This window comes from Pseudonaja textilis, chromosome 3, assembly GCF_049901715.1.
Source record: "Pseudonaja textilis isolate UNSWEBS1 chromosome 3, rPseTex1.2, whole genome shotgun sequence".
NCBI classification, from domain to species: domain Eukaryota; kingdom Metazoa; phylum Chordata; class Lepidosauria; order Squamata; family Elapidae; genus Pseudonaja; species Pseudonaja textilis.
This window is the reverse complement of record NC_141992.1, coordinates 178,034,247-178,057,955: the sequence shown is the minus strand read 5'-3', so window position 1 is coordinate 178,057,955 and position 23,709 is coordinate 178,034,247. Positions and strand designations below refer to the sequence as shown.

Sequence of the window (23,709 nt, the reverse complement as noted above, 5' to 3'; positions counted from 1 at the left end):
ACCACATACAGCAGATACAACTACTATCCCATAATGCAGATAATATCACGGTGACAAAACAAATGAACATGGCAATGAAAGGGAAAAAAGAAAAACAATTCTGTCCAAATAGATACAGTTCCCCCTCTCCCATTTTTTTTAACATGGGAATCAAACTATTAATTTAATTTCCAACCCCAGGGGCATTAAGTGGTAATTAAACATGCCAATCCAGAAATAATTCTCATTGTTTAATCATAAAGATAATATCACCAAAATAGTATTGCATGTCCATAAAAGCAATGCTTCTTTTTAGTGCCTGGATAATTTTGTTCTTCCTTATACTTTTTAGATATCCACACAGTGATCCATAATTGTGGTTTTGTTTTTCTTTTCTGCACCTCAAGAAATGTTAGATTAGACCTGCCTTTGTATTCTTGATCTGTTTTAATGAGTGACAGAGAGCAAACAAAGACCAAATGAGCAGATTAAAATGCAGGCACCACAAAGCCAATACCTTTTCACTATGGCTATGTTCCTCATTTAGAGTTGTGCTACTACAAGTGTCTACCCCAGAGTCCTTAATCTGAGGTTCAGACCACTCCAAGTCCTCTTCCAAAGACTGGCCACCAAAACACACCATTTTCTTTTGTCTTTCAGATAAGATGTTAGAGTCCGACAAAACTGCCTGTTCACTAGTTTTTCTTTTTCCCCTTTGACTGTCCCCTACAGGCATGGGATAAAAAAGGATACAAGAAAGAAAACATGCTGAGATGTAAATAAAACAAAGAAAACATGAAATGGTAAAGGAAACTAAATGGTAAGGCTCCACATGTCTCACCAAAGACATTGGGGATGCCTCACTGCTATGCCAAGATGTATGGTCCCAGCTGTAGTCCATGTCTCCTGTGAGAATCAGACAGACAAGATAGTGCAGCAAAGGAAAGGTGAAAGGAAGGATAGACAAAGATATAATAGATTTTGCATTTCTATCATCCTGCCTTATATGCTTTACTCACTAGCATGTTATTTAGAAAAAGAAGAAATCCCAAGGGACTGACTGACTATCTATCTATCTATCTATCTATCTGTCTGACTGTCTGTCTGTCTGTATGTTTTCTTAAGTTTTTGCGGGTACTTACATGTATGGTATTCAGCTTTGTTCGGGTATTTTCCCACGTCATTATAGTTGTGCTTTTAAAGTTGTAGCAACGTTTCGGCAGAATCTCATCTGCCATCATCAGCCTTCAGTATTGAGTTTGTCTGGGCGAACACAATACAGAAGCCTGATGATGGCAGATGAGATTCTGCCGAAACATTGCTACAACTTTAAAGCACAACTATAATGACGTGGGAAAATACCCGAACAAAGCTGAATACCATACATATGTGTGTGTGTGTGTGTGTGTGTGTGTGTGTGTGTGTATAAGCACAATATAATGTTCATGTTTGTGTGCATATGCTTGTATTCTGTATATATGATATGTAAGATTTTACAGATTTGGTATCATTAACATCACATTACATGCCAAATATAAAAAAGATATGAATATATGACTGTTAAAACCTTATATATTTCAGAAAAAGACATAGACAATTTATTGCAATATAGCTTTTATCTGATCATGTTGAAAATGAGTGATTCCATTGAAATCAGTAGCTATAGAATATATATATATATATTAATACTGTTCTATAAAATGGCCTTGCCTTTTTAAAAGAAATCTTATTAAATAAAAAAAAACACTTTTTTTCTTCCGAAGTCTTTAAAGTACTAATACACATAAACTACAAATAGAAATTTGCGAGACTCCGATTTCCTGTCTGAAACGTTTATTTCATATTTTCACAAAAAATGAGGCAACACCAGTAGGGATTTGAGACAGACACAGACAAAAGCGTTGTCAATTTCTGCAATTTTACTTGAATGTATTTATTTAAGCAACATGGGAGAAGGGGAAAGTTCATTAATTCTTTATGGAGACTCTTTATTTCTCCTATTCTACAAACTCCCCAATGCACTATCAATGAAATGAAAATCTTCTGCTTCAGTAGATATAAATATTTCAAATTTCTGATACACATATGATGAAAGTGAAATAATGATTAGGACACAGAGACATATAGCATCTTCAGCAACTCTTAAGTAAGCTACACCTTTTCCTGGAGTTATGTGTTTGCCACATAATCCCCCCTCCCCCCCCAAAAAAAACTTAAGAATTTAATGGCAATGGAATTTGGATTTAATTTTATAACAGATGTTACAGTTCAACAGATTCTATATTATGTTGCTATGCCCATTATATTACCATTTTTGTTTCAAAATCCTGGTAAAATATTATTGTCTCATTTAAGATACTACAAAGAGTCACTAATCAAAGATGCACTGAAGCAAAATGAGCCATATGTACATGTTGCAAATATAACCTAAACACATCCTCCCCAACAGCTTTCTTTGGGCCCTAGTAAGGTGAATTAAAAATGAGGATAGTGCCTTTTATGGTTACCAAAATAGATGTGATTTCAGAATATATTAATATTAATAAATACGGTGCAGTGATTTAGGACTGTATTCCAATCACGTTAATAAAACCCATGTGGAATATTACATCCAGCTTTGGATATAATAATTCAGAAAGGCATAGATTAATTAGAATGAATTAAGAGATCAGTCAAATACAGGAAAAACTATTTTATAGATAGTTGAAGGAATATAGATATGCTGAAGGAATATTTATATAGATATGTTGAAGGAATATTTAGAGTAGAAAAGAGTTAGGAAATTTATTTACATTTATTAGCCATTCCAGTAGACTCTGGGGGTCATGTACAAAACTAAAAAATATTAAAACAGCTAAAAATATTAATTCAAAGAGACAGCACACACTAAAGTGATCCAATAGACAACAACAAAATAAAACATGTCCTTTTAACAAATAATAAACATCAACCCCAAGCTAGCTTTTCAAAGTTGTCCAGAACCCTAGGAGAGAAGGCACCATACTTATTTCTGGAGAAAGTACTGTTCCAAATGGTATGAACTGGAGACAGGAAAGACATACTTCCTAAGTACTACAAGATGACAATGTTGAAAAGAGGGAACCTGGAGTAAACTTACTCTGCTGACCCACATTGAAACAACTGGAGTCAAGCAGTCTTTCAGATATGTTCTTCAAATCTCTGAATGGCTGCCATAAAAAGGAAACCAGGACTTCTTCACTCAGTTGGATCATGTTATCAGATTTATTTGAATATTAAGGATAGATTCAAATAATGCAGTAAATTAGATAAAAATGGAGTTGGCAGTTTGTAAGGCCTTGCAGACCTGGCTATTCCACCCAGGTATTCAGGCTTGGAGGATACACAAGCTCTGCTGGTTAATACTGTATTTTACTTGTTGGGATTACAGTTTTTGACCTCAGATACTATTGTTTGGATCTGTAATCTGTGTTTCTACCCTTGTAAGTTGCACAGAGTCATTACTGTGACATGAACACCAGGTAATTGTATAAATAAATAAATAAATAAATAAATTTATATTAAAAGAATATTAAATTAACATCTACATGTTAGGCATAACATCTGTGGAGATTCTGTTTTTTTATACATGGTTTAGAGTTATTGTATGTTGTATGAACCTAACCCATGTTGTGTGAGGCATAACATCTCATGAGGAGATTCTGTTTTGTTAAATATATAGGTTTATGATTATTGTATGTTGTGCGAACATCGGTGCCAAAAAAAAAAATCAAATCCTCCATTGGTGTTGGGACAGCTAATAAATCTTACATGAAAATATCTTAATAAGACAGCTGAATATCTAAATCCAGTGTTGGATATATTGACTACTTTTTGGAGTTTTTACATTTGTTGCTAATAGTAAAATAAAAACTCTAAAAAGAAATCAATATATCCAACATTGGAATTAGATATTCAGGTTTCTTAATTAGATATTTTTAACATGACTGTATTGAGGTAATGAGAACATTATTATTTAAAAAGCTGTTCTCATCTGTGACTTAATGACTGTCCATTCATTCTGACTAAAGATCTGCATGAGGTTTCATTATCACTTCATTTTCCAAATCAAGGCTATAAATTTTTGGATCCCAAATAACAGGAATATTAATCTTAATACTTGGATCATAATCACCGCCACCCTTTATCTGCTAAAACATTAATATACATTTAAAGATTTCCCCTGCAAATTCTTACTTGTAATTGTGGATTTTTTGAAAGAATTGTAATTGACAATTACCACATTGGTTAAATTTGAACAACAATTCATGTGGGTGCTATTTTGTATGGCCAATATATTGTAGAAACCCAGAAATTTGAATTAATTAAATTTGTAATCACAAGCTAGCATATTATGTGAATACAGGTTTTGTTTTAAAAAAAGTTGGATGTTCATATGAAGTCACTTAATTAACTGATGAAATAATCTGAGTCCACTAACAAAAAATAAATAAATTGCTTTTGGTTCAGAATAAAGATATTTTAACTTAGGATTCTGTTTCTCACAGCAGCCACCTACATCCTTGCATGAAATCCATAAGCTGTAGATATCACTGGCTCTCAAGAACCTAGTATTTAAAGAAACGCTATGTCTTGCCATTATATCTACCAGCCATGAAGAGGGGACTTAATCTCTTTTTAAATCTTTTATTTCCTCTTTTAAAGCCACCCCTAAATTTAAATATGCTGCAGCCATTTTTTTAATATCAAATTTCACCTTCAATCTTTTCCCTGGCAAATAAAATATTTTCTGCTCTACCTTACTTGCCATCATTCATCTAATTCCGAGGTCGGAAACTATGGCCTCTTTATGACTTGTGGACTTCAACTCCCAGAATTCCTCAGCCAGCTGGCTCCGGAATTCCAGGAGTTGAAATCCACAAGTCATAAAAGGGCCATAGTTCCCCACTCCTGATCTAAATGGAATTTTACAACAAAATCAAAAGCAATAGAATCATTTTGCATTATGATCCTAAAATGTTTCATCATTTTCTGTAAAGGTGCTCCTTTTTCAAGTGTCATTCATTTAATCTACCAACTCCAGAAACATAGCAGAAACCAATACAACCAAATAGATGGGAGATTTTTTTTTCAGTCTCTCTAATTTAGATCAAACTCATAACTTCCTTCCTAACAGAATAAAATAAATAAATACAGATGAGACACCATGCAAATACTAGCTTGAAGAACAGGAAGAAAACTATCCAAATTTGCTTCTCATCATATCACATTTTCAGGTTCATCAATATTATTTTACTTCTATGATTTTAATATACATGAAATCTTTGTCCATAATATTTTCTTACAGCATCATTTATTACCTTCTAAAGTACTTAACAATGGATCTACAGAATAGAACAAATTTGGTATTCCTTTAAGCAGTTTAGCCATGCTTTTCAATGCAAGCAACAGTTCTATGTGTATATGTACTGGTGGGATTATAAAAGGCCTTGAATTTTTTTACCAAGTCATGAAGAAAATGTTTCCCTTGAAAACACTATTTAGAAAATTCCCATATTCCATACAGGAATATCCTCCTAAGGCACATTCAAAGAAACAAACTTACTTTTAGATGAAGGTATGATTTATATATTTGAATACACATAGATAAGGGCTTATCTAGTATAGTTTCCTTTTGTATCTCCAAGAGAAAGAAACAGTCTTTGGATGGTCAAGGATGATAAGAAGCCACAGCTATTTTTTACCCAAGGTAATAAAGTTATTTTTAAAATAGCAGATTTTTCTTTTCAAACAACGTATTTTTTTAAAAGGCAATGGTTAAATTCTAAACCTAGATAAATTAAGACTTTTATTTGAATATGCTCTCTAACCCCCAAAGTAATTATTCAATGTGTCACAAGATTAAAAAAAAAATCCAATCTGGATTGTGTTTCAGTAAAAAAACAAATATGTATGTATGTATGTATGTATGTATGTATGTATGTATATTTTACAGAAATAACTTTCAGTACTTCTAATTTCTATCCCCAGTAATATCACTGAAAGTGGTATTTCTATGAAGTTTAAATTTGCTTGAACATTTAACTTATGGAAAATTTGTATTGCTTCTGAGATCAAAATTCAATTATTGCTTTAATCTGTTTACCTTTAATAAATTTATTACCATTAATAAACACTGCCTTACAATAGCAATGAGCTTTCTTGAACTATTAATAGCCTTAATATTATTTTACAAAAGAATACTCTGTGGGCTTTGCACAGACCGTTTCCATCAAATGTTTTTGGTAACATTTATAGCCTAATTTTGTAGATGATTAGGTATGCTAATTCCACAGTTCCCACTATTTCCTAGGTCACCATCCTGGGTTACAACAAGGGGTTAATAATACATCCTTGTCAGGTTCTTTTAAAAGTTTCACCGATCATATGTGTAAATCATTTTGATAAATCAAAAACAATAAACACTTCTAAAGAGTTGCAATGCAACTGCTAAATATTATTTCTACACTGTATAAATAGTAACAATATACAGATGTTCTGATTCACACTAAGCAACTGACAAAACGTAACTATTAATTTGGCTTGAAGTTTAGAAGTCTTTTCAAATAGATTGTAAGGGAATGGGGTAAAATAAATAGCAAACACTCTTAGTAACAGCCTCACTTTTTTCTTTACTACCACTTTTCATAAATCTAATTTAGCATCAATCTTGCATGAAGGCTGACAAAAATGTAAAATTAACTCTATCAATACGATTAGCTATGCATTAACCCTTAACCTCCATTACTGACAAAATGCATCATCATAACATTTACCAAAAACTTTGATTTAGGCAAGAGTTAATAGTTACAAAAATTGCAAATTCATTAAGGCATTAAAAGTAGGGATTTGCTTTTGCAAATTTAAGCTGCTCCTTTTAACTTACATTTTCCTTAAATACATTCCATAATATCTTATACTGTGATAACATACAAGTTAAGACTATATAAAGCCACATTTTCCCTTGAAGTAACACAGACTAGAAATAAATATTATAGAAGGCGTCAGTGCCATTCTTCCTCAATTACTTCTCAATCTCTGTATTTCTAAAGAAACACAGGTGTTGTTTCTTCCGAAGTCTACACTATAAAGTTAAATACCAGGCAATTTTATTTACAAACTTTTTTGTGTTAATTGGCATTGAGAAGTCCATTCCAGTAGTAGCTATCTACCAATATCCAGCTCAGCATTTAATAACCGTCTTATATCACCCTCTACCACCTATAAACGCTGCTTCTACCATTAGTAACTAGAACAACCCTAGAAGGACAATTTGCATATGGATTCCTGAATTTCATTATTATTTCAAACTCACGTAGGCAAGCCATTAAGTTTGAAAGACCAACAGGCACCAATAGGAAACAGGTTTAATCTGTTTAAATGCTGTCACATTGTTAAATTGTCTTTTATTTTTTAAAAATCTAACAAATAAAAACAATGTAACATAAAAACACTAACCCAAAATAAAAGCATTTTTAAAAATTATAGAAATGGCTGTTAAGAGCCATTTAAAAAGCCAGTTTAGTTAGATGTGTCTTAACAGTTTGTCCAAACAGCGATTGAGCCATTTGCAGGGAAGTTAAACCAATCACAGTAATTTACAATTTGCATTCTTTTTTGCTTTGTTCTGTCCCTTTTTTGTTCTTTTTAGTACATTGAAACATAAAACAAGCAAGTGCTTCCAACAAAGAAAGGCAGCTTTGTGTGAAAAACTTCAGTATGACTGTAATTTATATTACATAACTGGCATCCACATATTCTCCAATATCCAAGTAAACAAATTATATAACAAGAGCCCTCAAAATGAATCATACTCTAAATGTTCACTAAAGCATCAAATATAAAACTTGAAATAATGTAAATTACATGTCTATTAAGAAAGTAACACATTTTTGTAACTTCTTTTTGTGACTGCAGAGAAAGATCTTGATATCGGTTAACATTTCTTTCTTAAGATTCATTTTCAAAATAGCAGTCACAACAAACATAGCAAATTGGTGAGGATGTTACCAACTAGTCGCCTCAAACCTTCAGTCACAAAGATTTTGCTACTGACCTGTATCTACTTTGCAATTTGTTCTAGGCTTCCAAACAATACATAGAACAAATGATTACATAGAGTAATCACTTGTTATTTCTAAAGATCGGCATTAGCCCATCTGAGAAATTTTTGGCCTTTCTTGAGGCATAGATTGGATTTTCATATTGAGACCAGAGGTGGTATTCAGCAGGTTCTGACCAGTTCTGGAGAACCGGTAGCAGAAATTTTGAGTAGTTCGGAGAACCTGCAAATACCACCACTGACCGGCCCCACCACCATCCATTCTCTGCTTCCTGAGTCCCAGCTGATTGGCTGGGTCTTCTTTTGTTGCTCTGCACAGGAGAACGGAGCTGGAAAGCAGGTTAGTGGAGTGGGGAGGGAATGGAGATTCTACAGTATCCTTCCCCTGACATGCCCACCAAACCACGCCCACAGAACGGGTAGTATAAAAAAATTGAATCCCACTACTGATTAAGACTCATGAATACTTAATTCTTTGGGGGAAAACAGTTAAATAGGTAACCCCAAAGGTGCTTTTTTTAAGAAGCAAGTGGACTTTCTGGTTTTTCTTTGAAGACGTTTCACTTCTCATCAAGAGTGGAAAAAGCTTCTTGGATGAGAAGTGAAGTGTCTTCAAAGAAAAAGAAGGAAGTCCAGTTGCTTCTTGAAAAAGCACTCTTGAAACAATCATGACCTGAATGACTGAGAATCTCCATGGACAGTTAAAGGTAGTCCTCAACTTATGACCACAACTTGAACTAGTATTTCCATGGCTAAGCAATGCAGTTGTTAAATGAGTTAAATGAGAACATCATTGACTTTGAATCATTGTATAATTATTACTTTAAGAACTTTTCATAAGTTTAAATTGAATATGGTCTCCCTACTTCACAACAGAGGCAGTATTTTTAAGTTAAACAAGGTTGAAAGTCCTTAAAATGTTAAAGTGGGAATGATGGATTTAAAATTAAAATTGATTCATCAAATGTTGCCTTTCAAGCTTACAGGAATCCCTGAACAACATTTTGAAAGAATGGGTATCAGTTTTCCTTTCTTGGAAATGTAATAAATTTGAGAGATTGCTGACCAGGATTAAACCAACATAAATCTTCTAAGCTTTAAAATGCCATATGATACTTTGTCATTTTCATTTCATTTCCCACTAATCTGTGTATTTAATAGATAGATGGCTATATTAAACATATCCAGATGTCTTAAAATATCTTTTCTTAGTAATTGGCACAAAGCTGTAAAATTTAATTACTAAAGATGTGCTAGTAAATAAATTGCATCCAATAAGATTATTTCTATAAATAACAAACAAATTTCAATGCATAACTCAAATTAGTTTATATAGATTATACAAGTAAGAGACAAATATATATAATTTACCCACCTTGGATAATTAAAAAAGTTTATCAATAACTATCAGAAATATAATCTTTAGGATCCAAATCATTTTTCATGTTTTGAAAAATCAAGCATTTAAAAGCAATCTTTGCAAAGATATCCATTTTCATTATAAATACAGGTAGTCCTCGATTTACAGTCATTCATTTAGTTTTTTAAGATTTTGAAGATACATTTTGAAGATACACTGGCACTGAAAAAGTGACTTACGACCATTTTTCTCACTTACAACCATTACAGTTCCTCCATGGGTGTGATCAAACTTCGGATGCTTGGCAACTGATTCATATATATGACAGTTGCTGTTTCACAGGGTCATGTGATCATCTATTGAGGCCTTCCAACAAGCACAGTCAATGGGGAAGCCAGATTCACTTAACAACCATGTCACTAACTTAACCCATGCACTTAACAATTGTGAAATGGGGCACAATTCACTTACACATGTTTCACTTAGCAGTATAAATGTTGGGGTCAATTGTGGTCTTAAGTCAAGGACTGTCTGTATTAAAGGTTAGAGTCTAAAAGTATAATTATACACAAAACCTGGAATTAACTGCATTAAGGATAAATTAAGGAAAGCTACTTCAGATACAAATATTAGAGAAATGTGTCCAGAAAAATATTTTAAGAAAAATTATGTATCCCAACAGATGTAGATTTTAATTAATTTTGTACTTTTTGTACTTGTACTTTCCCTTTTTCCCCAGTGTCTTTATTTTAGAATCAAGAAACATAAAAAAGAAAAATTAAATGAAAAAGAAATCTACAAATGATATAAAATTAAATAAAAATATTTGTTCAGTGCAACATATTGAAGTATCATATCAATGTAACATTCAGAACATTGTTACCATTGAATTGTTATTCCTCTAACAACGGTAAGTATAATGAATCATTATATTAAATCCTTCTATTAAGAGAAACGCGAAGTTTGAATGCAGTGCATGTCCATTTGTAGAATTATAATTCCCAAATGTTTTCCAAGTTGAAGTAAATTTGTAGAAGACTTATTTTTCAAATATGACTTTAGTTTTCACATTGATAGTTTATTTTGCTGTTATTCTATAGATTCCTGGATAATCTCTTTAGTTTTCTTGGCAAGAATTTTGTAAGTGGTTTGCTATTGCTTTCTTCATAGGACTGAGAAAGGGTGGCTTCATGGCTATAGCAAGACTAGAGCTCAGTTTCCTGCTTTCTAGCCTTACACCTTATCCCTACACCAAACTGGCTCTCCATAACTCTTAAATAATTATTAAATAATTCTTCAAATTTAAAAGAAATAAAAACACTTGCAAGTCCATTATTTTTTGTTGGCTCAAACACTTAAAGCAAAAATTGAGTTACAAAAAAATCAAAAGTATCAGTAATTAGTAAGACTACTTGAATTTTGAACAGCTCAACTGTTGACATGTATTAGCTAAATTACATGCTAATATTGGCAATGGCCTGTATCTTATCACAATAGATCTACAGCAGGACATAATTTGTCCATGCATTGGTTAAGGTGCTGAGCTGAAAACCTGGAAACTGTGAGTGCTAAGCATCCTTTAGCCATGAAACTTGGCTGGGTGACTTTGGACCAGTCACCCACTCTCAGCACAAACAACCTTATAGGGTTGCTGTTATGAAAAAAGTAGGAAACAGAGTGTTAGCTGTATTCACCACCTTGAGTTGGCCACATATATTTTTTTTAAAGATGGGATTAAAAGCATAATAGTAATGCATAAATATGCTATCATTCAAACACACAGATAAAGGGATAGCTGTTCAGATAACGTAGTCCTTGACTTAAAACAGCAATTGGAACTGGAATTTCCATTGCTAAACAATGTGTTTGTAAAGTGTGTCCAATCTATGCAGTCCTAGTTGCTGTTGCTAATTGAATCCCATGGCCATTAGCAAGGCATCATCCTGCTGGCTTCCCACAACCAAAATCACAAGGGAAACTAGCAAGAAGTTACAAATTCCAGGCCTGCAGGTAAGTATGAGGCCATAGGGATGAGGGGGAGGAGACAATGAGGGTGTGCAAAGGTGTACAGAAAGGTCCAGGAGTGTGTACAAGAGGCACCAGTCAGGGAACACTGCATGAATCAGGAAAAGTGCCAGTGGTGGTATTCTATCAGTTCAGCCTGGTTCGGGCAAACCCGTAGTCAAAAATGCTACCGTTCAGCCGAACCAGTAGTAAAAAAAACAGCTACCGATTCAGCCGAACCAGTATTTCTTTCCTTCTTTTTTTTCCTCCTGAAACTGTTCCAACAATCAGCTGTGCCAGGATCCCCTTCACTGGCTTACTGCTTTGCCCAGACTTCCCTGAGGCCCAGGAGGCAAAAAGGGGCACAGCGGGTGCTGCATGCCCTCCCCTGAGCTCCATTTTTTGCCTCCTGGGCCTCAGGGAAGCCTCCTGGGGGTAAAAATGGCCTCCCAGGAGGCTTCCCTGAGGCCCAGGAGGCAAAAAACAGAGCACGGGGCGTGCTATGCGGAGGGCCCCCATGCTCCGATTTTTGCCTCCTGGGCTTCAGGGAAGCCTCATGGGAGCAAAAGAACAGAGCGTGTGGGGCAAAAAAGCCATGTCCACCCAGTCACATGGCCACACCTACCTAGCCACACCCACCTAGCCATGCCACAGAATTGGTAGTAAAAATATTTGCATCCCACTCCTGGAAAGTGCACTCTTATGCACAAATGGCCAGCATGGCAGATATGCTGACGGGTCTCGGGAGGTTACACAGATGAGGAAGACTTACCCCTGTGACCTCCTTTCCGGCTTCCCAACTGAGATTCTGGAAAAGCTGGTAGGAAAGTTTGCAAATGGCAATTATATGAGTCTCCCCAAAACTTGACAACTGGTTTTAAGGGTTGAAAAGCACTCAGATTGTAATCATGTGACCAAAGGAGTACTCTGACAGCCAGAACTCTAAGGACCCCATGTAACCACTATTCATTTAGCAAGGCTGTAACATGGACCAATCACTGACCAAACAATCAGAGGTCAAGAACTATCTGTATTTCACACATACATAACTTTGGAACTGTAAATTTGACATTTCATACTTCTCTGGCTGATTTTTTTCAATCACTTTCTTTAACTTCTACATTTTATGAGTGATACCATCATGGATAAAGACACTTTCGGTTCAGCAGAAGATATATTTAGATTTTAGAGATTTAGGTCAGCCTATTTGAATGAGTCCTTTTTCTAACACAATCCCAGCAACAATGTGAGGGTCCATTATGGTTAGAAATGAATACCTACAGACAGATTCTATCTGTCTATGTTTGTTGTACTACAATTTAATAAATGTTCAAAAGTCTGATATGATGAGCATGTAATTTCAGTCCTTTCTTCTCTTACATTTTTCATATCTTGTCCATTATCTCAACTAATACAGGAGATCCTAATGCTTAAAGTTCCAAAAGAAGGACTAAAAGTAAAAAGACACATTCTTTTTTACACAATAATTTTATTAAAGATTATACAGAAAAAAATGTACAAACTACAAAAGATAAAATAAAAATAAAAGGTGCAGAAGAAAATAAAAATAAACCTCCCCCTTCATCACCAGAAAGTATAATCAACAACTCATCATGGTCTCTTAAAATACAATGCCATCTCTTCATTCCAAATGCCATCCATTCTCCTCAAGCGGATCACTAAAGTATAACTCCATCTTGATCAGCAGAAGTCCATTAGGAAACAATATAACTATTACACTCTATATCTAATAAACCCACTTTAAATCCTTTCCTTGCATTTATTAAACACACACATTTAAAATGCAACAAATAATCTCTTTATCTCTTAAGGATAAACAAAACCTTTAAAACATCATCATCCAGTACTAGTCAAAAAAAAAAACCATTAAGCCTTAATGGAAATAACAGTCCATCAGTTTTAACCTTGATCTAATAAATTGACTTTGTATTCTTTCCTTTTTCTTCTGACAGCATTAAGTACCCCAGATTCTCTTTGTTTCTTCTCTCAGGGTCATTGATAACTTTAGCAAGATCCTTTTGAATATCCACCATAAAGAAAATATCCAAGTCATTCTTCATATTCTCATTGTTTCTTCTCACAAAATCACTGACAACTTTAAAAGTCTCCTAGATAAAACCCATAAAAAAGCCATAGTGATGCAGTGGTTAGAATGCAGCACTGTAGGCTACTTCTGCTGATCCTAACAGGCTCAAGGTTGACTAGCCTTCGATCCTTCGGAATGTCAGTAAAATGAAGCCTCAGATTGTTGAGGACAATATGTTGAACTCTCAGGGGTGGGATTGAAACTTTTTAACAACCAGTTCTGTGGTTTAGTTGGTGGGTGTGGCTTGGTGGTCATGTGACTGGGTGGACATGGCTTGGTGGTTGTGTTATTGGCTAGGCGTGGCCAACTCAATATCACTCACATCAAGGCACACATCTGCTCACCTGGTCTCTCATGACTGTGGGGATACAACAGTCGTAAGTGTGAAAAATGGTCATAAGTCACTTTTTTCAGTGCCATTGTAACTTTGAATGGTCACTCCACACAAGCAAAGTACCAGCAAAGGAGGGGGAAAAGCTTCAGAGAAGTTCCTGAGACAGGAAGTCTAGTCTGTCAAGAATGTAATAAGGGTTAACGGAGAGGAAGTTTCTGTAAGCAACACCAGAATGTTTCCTTCCTGACTTCCTTACAGGATTAGGCCAGTAATTTCTTCTAACAACCAGTTCTCCAAACTGCTTAGGATGTTAATAATCGGTTCTAGCAAATAAGTGTGAACCTATAGAATCCCACCCGTTGACTCTGTAAACCGCTTAGAGAGGGCTGTAAAGCACTTGAAGCAGTATATAGGTCTAAGTGCTATTGCTATAAAAAGGATCACGTTGCTCTTCTGATTTAGTATTAGCGTGTCTATTTTACTTGTTAGAATATCAGTTGGTTTCATCTGTATATTTAATATTTCCTTTTAAATTCACATTGAAATTAATTTCAGCTTATCTAATGAAACTTGTTTATCTTCTGTGACACCATCTAATATATCTATAATAGCAGATGTCTTTAAAATTATTTTCTGAATCCAATGATTCTTTTTTCCTTGGATCTACATATGTATTTGTTTCCTTCTGGTACCTTCTAGTCATCTTATTAAGTTATTTTTGTTCCCAAATGTAAAGTTTCCCATAGGGAGGATTTAATTAACTTCCAAGTCTTAATTCAATTCTATCTGAACCCTTAGTCCATTTAAAGCTCTCTAAAATCAACATTCCAATCACCATTTTTTGCAGAATATTCCATTTTTTTCCTTTTTCAAAACCTTCAACTAGTAATTACCGTATTTCCCCATGTATAAGCACCCCCTTTGTATAAGCCACCCCCCCAATTTTTGGACTGTGAAGTTTTGAAAAAAATATTTTATTAGAGAAACAAGTTATGAAGAAAGAAAATTTACAAAGAAACAAAATTCGACGTCTAGATCTACAACTTCGGTCATGACGCCGAAAGCGGTGCGGGCGACGCTAGCAATCTATGCATCGGAACGAAAGTAGGAACGAAGCATTCAGGCCGATGCCTAGCGTATGCATTTCTATCGCGTACTTGCACTCGTAATCGTATTGTCACTTACAATTTTTACAAAAAAGTATAGCATACTGCTGGAAAACCAGTTTATTCCTACTTTATTATTTTATGCATTTTTCACGTATAAAAAGTGTACCTGCTTTGTATATGCCACCCCCCTACTTTTTGGGCTTGAAAATTTTGGGAAAAAGGGGTGGCTTATACATGGGGAAATACGGTAAGTAATTAAAACTTTTTTCTTAAAAGAGTAAAAGCTTAACCAGCAAATACAGTAAAACCTGTAATTCTGAAATTTCTTTTTAAAAAAATACAAAGTAATTAAGATTGTGGGGTTTGGTTGAACTTAAAGTCCATGTAGGCTATATATTGAAAGCTATAAGACTGATGGAATTCTATGAATCCCAGCTGTTTGCAAGCTGACCATAAAAAAAACCCTCAGTTCCTATTTACTAAAAAAAAACAACAGCTGTTTGGAATGCATATGGGTGATTTCTAGATCTCTCCATTTTCCAGAGAGGCTTCAGCAATCCAGCTGCTTGCATCCAACTGCTGTTTTCAACTGTAATGTGTCCTACTCTTCATGGAACATCTGTTCACCATTTCTCACCGGAAGTGATTTTCCATTGTACATTCTGAACTTGTTCATGAGGGGAAAAGAGTATGTGTGCTCTTAGAGTACCAACACTTTTGAAAAAAAATTGTAATGCTTGTAGTCCTATATTACAGATCAAAAGTAAAATATTGAAGAGGGCAGCAATAATTTATAAGAAGTCAGATTTTCGCTCTTTTTTCCTTTATACCACAAATATATTTCTTCAAAACAGTAACACAGAAGACACATGATTATAAAGTAAATGTTGCAGTCCAAAAAACACTTATAAGGAGATTTTTTTTTCAAGTGAATGTATTTAGGTACCTGGTATAAATATAAAACATAAATCTAGTGATACAACTCTTAAAAATAGTGTAAATATTTTGTTTTTAATAATTTAACTCCATAGTTCTGAAAGTTTAAATCCTCATAAGAAGCTAAAGCTTGACAGGAAAGAAAAAGAGGACCAATTACAGTACCTTGTTAAGAATCAAAGAACCAATTGTCTGAGATTATTTGCATGTAAAGCTCAAGGTGTAGTATTTTAAGAATAGTAATAATATGAGGTTTTAAAGGGAAAATACCACAGAGTAAGCGCACCATACTATATTTTAGTGTACCGTGTTACAGAATATCACTTTTTACAAATACTTCACTTACCCTGCAGCAGTTTGATATCATTGCATTCAAATGTCACATTTAAAAGCATAAAATGTCCTACAAAGATGAAATCTAGAATTATCAATAGCTGTAGTTTATTACTTTCAATCTGTCAACTTCACTAATTTTAGCCAATTCATATCAAGTTATTAGTGCACAAAGATCAGTAGACTTTTTTAAATTAAATGTTTATTTTTGTATTGCACTGTTTTAATTACATATAACACGGGGTAATTAAATCTCTTGATTTTTAATACCTTAAAGTTGCCCCTGGGGTTAGGTTGAACTGTATCAGGACATGAATATTAGTGTAGGAAAGGTGTTTAAGCCTTTCCCCAATTCTATTTTATTGACTCAAATTGATCTTCCTGATGTTGCTATAAGATCCACCATAAAACAGAATAATACAAAAATAATATACCATAATACAGAAATTGGAATTTTTGCCATAATAAAAATAATAGGTTTTTGTGTTTTGTATGTATGTTAAAGCAGTTTAAAAAAAACCCAATAAACATCCTCTAAGAACTATGTTACCTTGACACAACTGACATAATTCAGTGCTATGTACTTACTCCAGCTGGTTCTGTGTGTTTGGTTTTAAACTAGGATGCAGAAGTTAGTCAGAAATACAAGAGCTAATCTGTAGTTTCATTCAACTTTTGCCCTGAAAACCATGTTTATAAAAAGCAAATAAAAACAAAAATATTGTATTGAATACTGGATTCATGTAGATTTAAAACTATTAAACAAGAGAAAATATACAAAATTCATTTGTAAAGCTCTACTGAAATTAGACAAAACCACATTTTAAAGCATCAGCATGAAGAACGTAACTTCACAGGGACCAACTTCTATTGTCATTTCAAATCCCATACTTAAAATAAATTACCCTCTACTTAAAAGGCAAACAGAAAAAAAGGCCTTACCTTTTTCACTAACACTTTCACTTTCAATTTCTACATCATCACAGCTGGTGTATTCCGGTGTAGAAGCCAACTCTTCTTCAGAGCTGCTCAATGACACCTGGCGCATTTTACCTCCTTTTTTTGTTTTATGAGGCTTTGGGGGTGGAGGCCTAACTGATTCAGACTGATCTGAACTCAATGAATCGTTTCTTAACATGGTTTCCATTTTTTCACGTTTTGTCTTCCGTACAGCTGAGCTTGGGTCTAAATGATGCTGTTTTCTTAATGGATCCGTTCTCCTCATATCTGGTCTATCAAAAGGTATTGGACTCCTCCTCGGTGTTGGAGGACTGTGATTTGCGGTTCTCTGCCTATTGGGACTTAGTCCCTGAGTCCTTTCCATTGAATACGAACGTTGATCCATGGCAGCTCTGCGTTCAGAGGCAGACCTTTGCCTTGATGGTCGGTCCATTCTCATCATCGAAATCCGGGAATCTTCCAATTCAGTATTGGCCAAAGACACATCACTGTGCCTTCTTTCATGGCGTGCACGCGAGACTTCAGCATGAATGCGCATTTGCTCTTCATATGGTTGGGGTTTGACAGGATAACGAGCCAAATTAGGATCACTTCGGTATCGCGCTTGATATTCTTCTTCCCTCCGCTGCCTTTCATATTCTCCTCTATTTTGCATGTCATCTTCCTCTAACTGATATTCCCTTGAACGTCTGCGGTTTCTTCGGCTAGAATCCCTATAGTCATCAATTTCAGGTTCTTCATATGGTTGCAACCCATGTTGTGAATGTCTGTCTGTATAATCTGATGGTGATCTTGGCATTGCAGCATCTGTTGTTGCATACTGTAAATAGTCGTCTCTCTCCTCCAGCTGATTGAAACTTCTGTTTTGATCCCTGGGTATTGATGGGCTTCTTTTTCTAAGCAATTAAAAAGAAAAGAAAAATTACTAAACAAGTATCTATTACAAATTAATTCAGAAAGTATTTATTCCAAATGACTGAGCTACAATACCCTAACTATTCGTAACAACTCTAATAGATGAATGTTATTTTAAGTTCTACAAAGTCAAATGCTTAAGGATTGTGTATACCAGCTTTATATAATTTTGCAACACTTGCTAATGAAATGTAGTAGCCAAAGTACAGACAGCAGAGATTCAAACGTCATTATTTACATCCACAATGAAACAGAAATAATATAGAATGCTGCATAGTCTTTCAGTAATATAGAATGCTGCAGTCTTTCTTCCACATAATTTGCCTTTATCAAACTGTATCTTTCCCAAGTATATTTTTTAAAACATTTTCATGCAGCATAAAATTATGTTCTAACTTGCTATATTAATGTTATTAACTCTTGTTATTAGTCTTAACCTCTCACCGTCTATGTTTTATAGGATCTCTATACAAGGTTTATGAAGATAATGACCATGAGAACATTTTACATTCTAAATATTTACTAATATATTACAAATAAAATACTTCAAAGTAATACCAGATGCAATAAAATAACACAAAGGAAACTGAATGTACAAATAGATTTTGGGAAATTCCAAGTATACTTAACTACTGTTTTTCACTCATTTTTGCAAACAAATTCAAAGTATAAATTTTAATTATTTTCACATTACCTTTCAAAAATGTAATCTGGAATTAAGCTGATGTTCATGAAACTAATAATAATAAGGGCAATCACAAAAGCAGGTATGAAAACTTTAGTCCCTAAAATGACTACATTTAAATCTAATTAAAATCCCATTGGAACTATAGAGTGATCTCTATTAAATGTAATCCATCTCATTAATCTCTTGAAATTTTTGTAAGCTATATTTTACAAAAATATTATATTATTGTTTATATCATGCCATGCTATACTGTTATCAAAATACAACCTAAAATAATAAGCTACTTTGTTTCAAAAGAAAAAAAAATTCCGAGACTTTCGTCTAAATTATCAACTTCTCATTATATATACACATACATACACATATATACACACACACACATATATATATATATTAATGGAATATATACTTGATAAAATGAGCTTAAAAAAGAGAATTGAATACCAACTTAGTGACATTTCAAATAGACTCACTGAAATTTCGGATACCATTTGTAATATAATAAGACTTATATTCTAAGTCTAAGCATATACGTTTGAATCCATTTTTGTTTCTTAGGAAATACAGAGTTTTCTATTATGCATTCTTTTTTTAGCATTTATCAAGTACAATACAAGAAAAGCAAATCATATTTTAAGCACAGTATATTGTTTTTTTATTAACTGAATATCAATTATATTTTTAAAACTCTGACTGTAAAGTTGATAGACAGGTCACAGTAACACTCTTTAAAGTCATGAATTCTGAGAATACACTTGCTAAAATATAAAAAAGTTAGGCATATTAACAAATTGTTTACTTAGAATTTTTTCTCTGGCTCTACAAGACTATTAGTTTCATAGTAATATGCAAAGGTCTTTCTTTACCTGTTGATCAGCCACTGCACATCTGGGAAATCAGGAATATCAATTTCTGGGCACCCTATGGCTTCATTAAATCCTGATAGTTTTGAGGATACCATATACAATTTCATTTGTTTTAGGAGCCAAAAAAAGCCTTTTAATACAAGTTCCTCACCTCAGGTACAAATTAATCAATATTTGAAGGGAACAAATATAGGTTTTAAAAATTACTAGTCTCTAATCTGAATTGTGATCTAGAAGAAAAGTTACAGAGAACATGAGATAGGAGCTACAGTTTAATACTGTTGTGATGTGCTGTATATAGCTGGAGGTCAAGTAAGTATTACCCGATAAGGAGGATTATAGTACTTAGTTGATTAGTGATTTGTTACAGTATTGTTTTCTGCAAAATGCACATCATCAGACATTTTTGAACTATTTAAAGTATCTTATTTTTAAAGAAATATATAATTTGTTAAAAGAATAAGGGAAAAATACTATTCCAAGTTTAAAAGTTTATATTCTTTTAAACCTGTACTTGTAAAAATATTTTAAGTGTAATGTTACTGGAACATGAAAACATCAGCACTTTCCATTAAAATGTATTCAAAATCCTTAAAATTGATTGATCTGAACTTAAACTCCTAGATTTCCTTGATTGTTGGGTGACTGTTCTAATTTCAAGGATCATCTGCCTCAGTGGTGGGATTCAAAAATTCTTGCCACCAGTTCGGTGGGTGAGGCTTGGTGGGCGCGCTTTGCGCACGTGCACACACTTTGCATGCATGCACACGCCAAACACGCACTTTGCACAGGCACAGAGGCATTTGGCAGGCTCAGAGGCGTTCTAACTCGCCTCCTGCAAGCCTGCACAATGCCAGTTGCTTCAGCAGCTGCCACGCGGCGCTATTTTGTGCCGCACAAAGCAGTTGCGCTTCAAATTCTGCCGATAAAAGTGAGTATGAGAGCCCCGGCGGGCAGGTGGACCCAACAGCAGAACAGTGGAGAGAACCGGTTCGGTCTTTGCTGCTCATCGCTCCTACCAGTTCTCCAGAACCAGGCAGAACCGGTCAAATGCCACCACTGTTCTGCCTATCATAACATCCGTCCAGCCGAGCCAATCCTGAAAAGTTGGTGTGCTCTGGATTTTGTATTAGACAACACCAGCTCTCAAGAGCTCAGAAGTACATCTTTTTTGCAACAGCACCTGCTGTCTGGAACAAGATTCAGATGGTCACCCACTCTGCTGCTGTTTAGAAGAGGTATAAAAGCCTGGCTACTCACCCAAGTCTTTGGCAAGGGAGAGTGATACTCCAAATTTCATTGCACTTTCTGTCTTTTATTGTTTATGTTATATTGATTTTACTGTAATTTCTTTGATTGCCATGAACCATCAACAGCCAGTCAGGTGTCATACAGATTTAATAAACTATTATCTGTTCACAACAATGTGAAGTTAAGACTGGTGCAGTGGCCTAGAATGGAGCTCTCACCTCACAATCCTAGGCAGAGGCAGGATTGTGTATTTCTCTCTGGGCACAATGAGAATTTATCTGCTGAATAAAATTCTGCACTGGTGACAGGAAGGGCATCTGGCCAGTAAACACCCTTTTCCATTCAGTTGCCCAGACTGTACCCGGCAAGAGATTATGGGGTCATAAAAAGGAGATGATGACAAGATGAAGTCACAGCTATGAGTTCTTTAGTTCATCTTAGCTTTCATAGACATCAAGTTCTTCCCAAGAACCTAGGATATCGTAATGTATCAGTGCAGTATATGCATGGATCCAAGCATTATGGCATTTTGCCATTGAATTATGGAAATCTTGTCAATGTGCAGTTCTAAGATTCTGCACAATCTTTTCTAAGATAATATAAAATTTCTTTGGTCTGGCACCCAGTGTGCCTGTACCAACGGGGAACACCACAGTTTGTTATTTAATATCATACCTTTTAAAAACTTTTCTTCCAAATAATGCTAAAAATTTATATATCTGTATTTACTAACCTGAAAATTAATTTCAGAGGTTTCTGAAAGAACCTGAAATTCTTTTGCTCAAAAAGTATGAAATAGAATTGAAACTGTTTGCCCAATTCAAGTTTACTGAGGTTCACACACTAAATTCTATCTAGCAGTTTCCATCAGCATATTCCTATTGAATATGTTAGGAAAACATATGTTCCATAAGAGCAGTTCAGCAGTAGAACTAATTATTCACAGAGATAGTCAACTTTCTCTTATTGGGTGTGTTCAAGCAGTTTTGATTTGAATTCCTAACTGAGCAGAACATTCATTTGGTTTAATTACCTGTTCTATTATTTCATATTCTCATGATTATCCCAAAACTGATTCTCCAAAATATTTAAGAAAACTTCCCATTTTCATTCTTGGGCTTATTATTACGTTGTTTGAATGATATGCCAAATCAAGTGGCTTATCATAATAGCCCAGTTTAGGCTATGGGTCATATAATGAACAAAAAGGAATACATTTTAAAACCAGATATGGCTCATTTTTCTTTTGTTGACTTCTGCAGTACAAAATAAAGTCCTCTTTTGTTCTGTTTTAGAAAAGTTATTCTGCTGACAGACTTTAATAGTTCAAACCTGCTCTCTACTGCTTTTTATTTTTTTCCAGACCAATGGACCTCCAGAAAGAAATTATGTAAATGGATTCGGGCTCTGTCCATCTGTCTTTCTGTCAGCAGAATTTGGTGTGACAGCAAAAGCTAACAACAAAAAAGTTCAAGTTAGAAAATGGCTTGAATCTAGCTGGAAACTGCAGGGCAAAAAAAATCAGGAAGAAACTCCAACGTGTCCTAGATTTTATCTTATCATATTTATTCTTGGTTTTGATTATATAGAATAACATAAAATAAAATCAGCATGACTCAATTAACTTAAAAAAGAATGTTAGGTTTTCAACAGAGAACAGTTCCTATGAATTTTACTGCACACTTGGATTCTATCTGGAGAGCTAAATTAAGAATCGGAGAACTACCATATTAATAATTGGATTGATATTGATGTCTGAATACAAACAAACACACACACACACACACACGTAAAATTAAATAAAGCTCTGTTTAAGTTATTATACTGATATAACTTATACAAGGTTCCAAAATAAACTAGAAAGATATATGGAATCAATATTATTTCAAAATTATCTGGACTAATTTGAATGCAGTGGACTTTGTACTAATGTAGGTTGGTTAAAAAATACTAAAAGATTGTCTATGTAGCTGAAGTCAATAAACTAAGGTGTATTAAACTGAGAGTTTATTATAGTAGATTTTGATTCAATAGTATGTGTTTAAATATAATTTGTCTGAGTTTAAGATCAAGTGCTTTTTATTTCTGCAATGACATACTACAATGGTCTCATGATGTGACTTCTGATTAATCATTTGAGTATAATATATAAAAGTAATTTTTCATTATTATTTTGCACATGCATGAACAAAAACTCAAGTGTTAACTTCAGCAGCAGATTAATCAACAAAGACCTGTTTACTGAATCATTGGGATCTCAGCAAAATAGTTTTTCTGTCTACATGGCCCAGAAAGAAATCTCAATCCAAATTAGTTGGATTGAAACAATTTGAAAGGGCAGTTAACCTAGTTTCTAGGTATATGAGCGTAAGAACAAGAAGATTTCTCTTTATGTAAATAGAGTTACTTAATACACTTGCCCACAATCGGGTAGCTGAGACCAAAAGCCTATTGAAAAGAACAATTTTAACCTGTTTCTGTAGTTAGAACAAAAAGTGCATATCTGAGTTTTCTTATTATTTTAAAGTATTTATTCATATAATATTATTCTAATTTATCTATATCACTTCAACAACTTATTTTTACCATACTTCTATCAGATCTATCAAATTTCTGTTTTCACAAACTCGGCTTATACCTCTGTTTCACCACTTGGCTATCATCCAATACAATTATTCACTGTGTCCTTGGATTATCTCTGAGTTCCTTCTTCTCACCCTGCCTGATTCTTGTCCTGGCTTGAAAGTGCCACTATATAGTTCAATAACCCCTGACTTTCTAGCTCCC

General features: G+C 34.2%; 1 protein-coding gene across 30 annotated transcripts in view; it reads right to left on the bottom strand.

Moving 5' to 3' along the window:
- RIMS2 (regulating synaptic membrane exocytosis 2) overlaps positions 1–23,709 on the bottom strand; it is a 279,536-nt gene that overhangs the window by 166,155 nt on the left and 89,672 nt on the right. For 22 of the 30 annotated variants that reach the window (XM_087931578.1, XM_087931580.1, XM_087931595.1 and 19 more), the window contains 2 exons: positions 17,185–18,098; positions 497–705 (listed from right to left, as the gene is read on the bottom strand). In XM_087931578.1, the coding sequence (XP_087787704.1) occupies positions 497–705; positions 17,185–18,098 (1,123 nt within the window). Of the gene's footprint in view, positions 1–496; positions 706–820; positions 886–17,184; positions 18,099–19,671; positions 19,942–23,709 lie in introns of those variants that run through there. The other 8 variants (XM_087931589.1, XM_087931590.1, XM_087931593.1 and 5 more) reach the window with 2 other exon arrangements.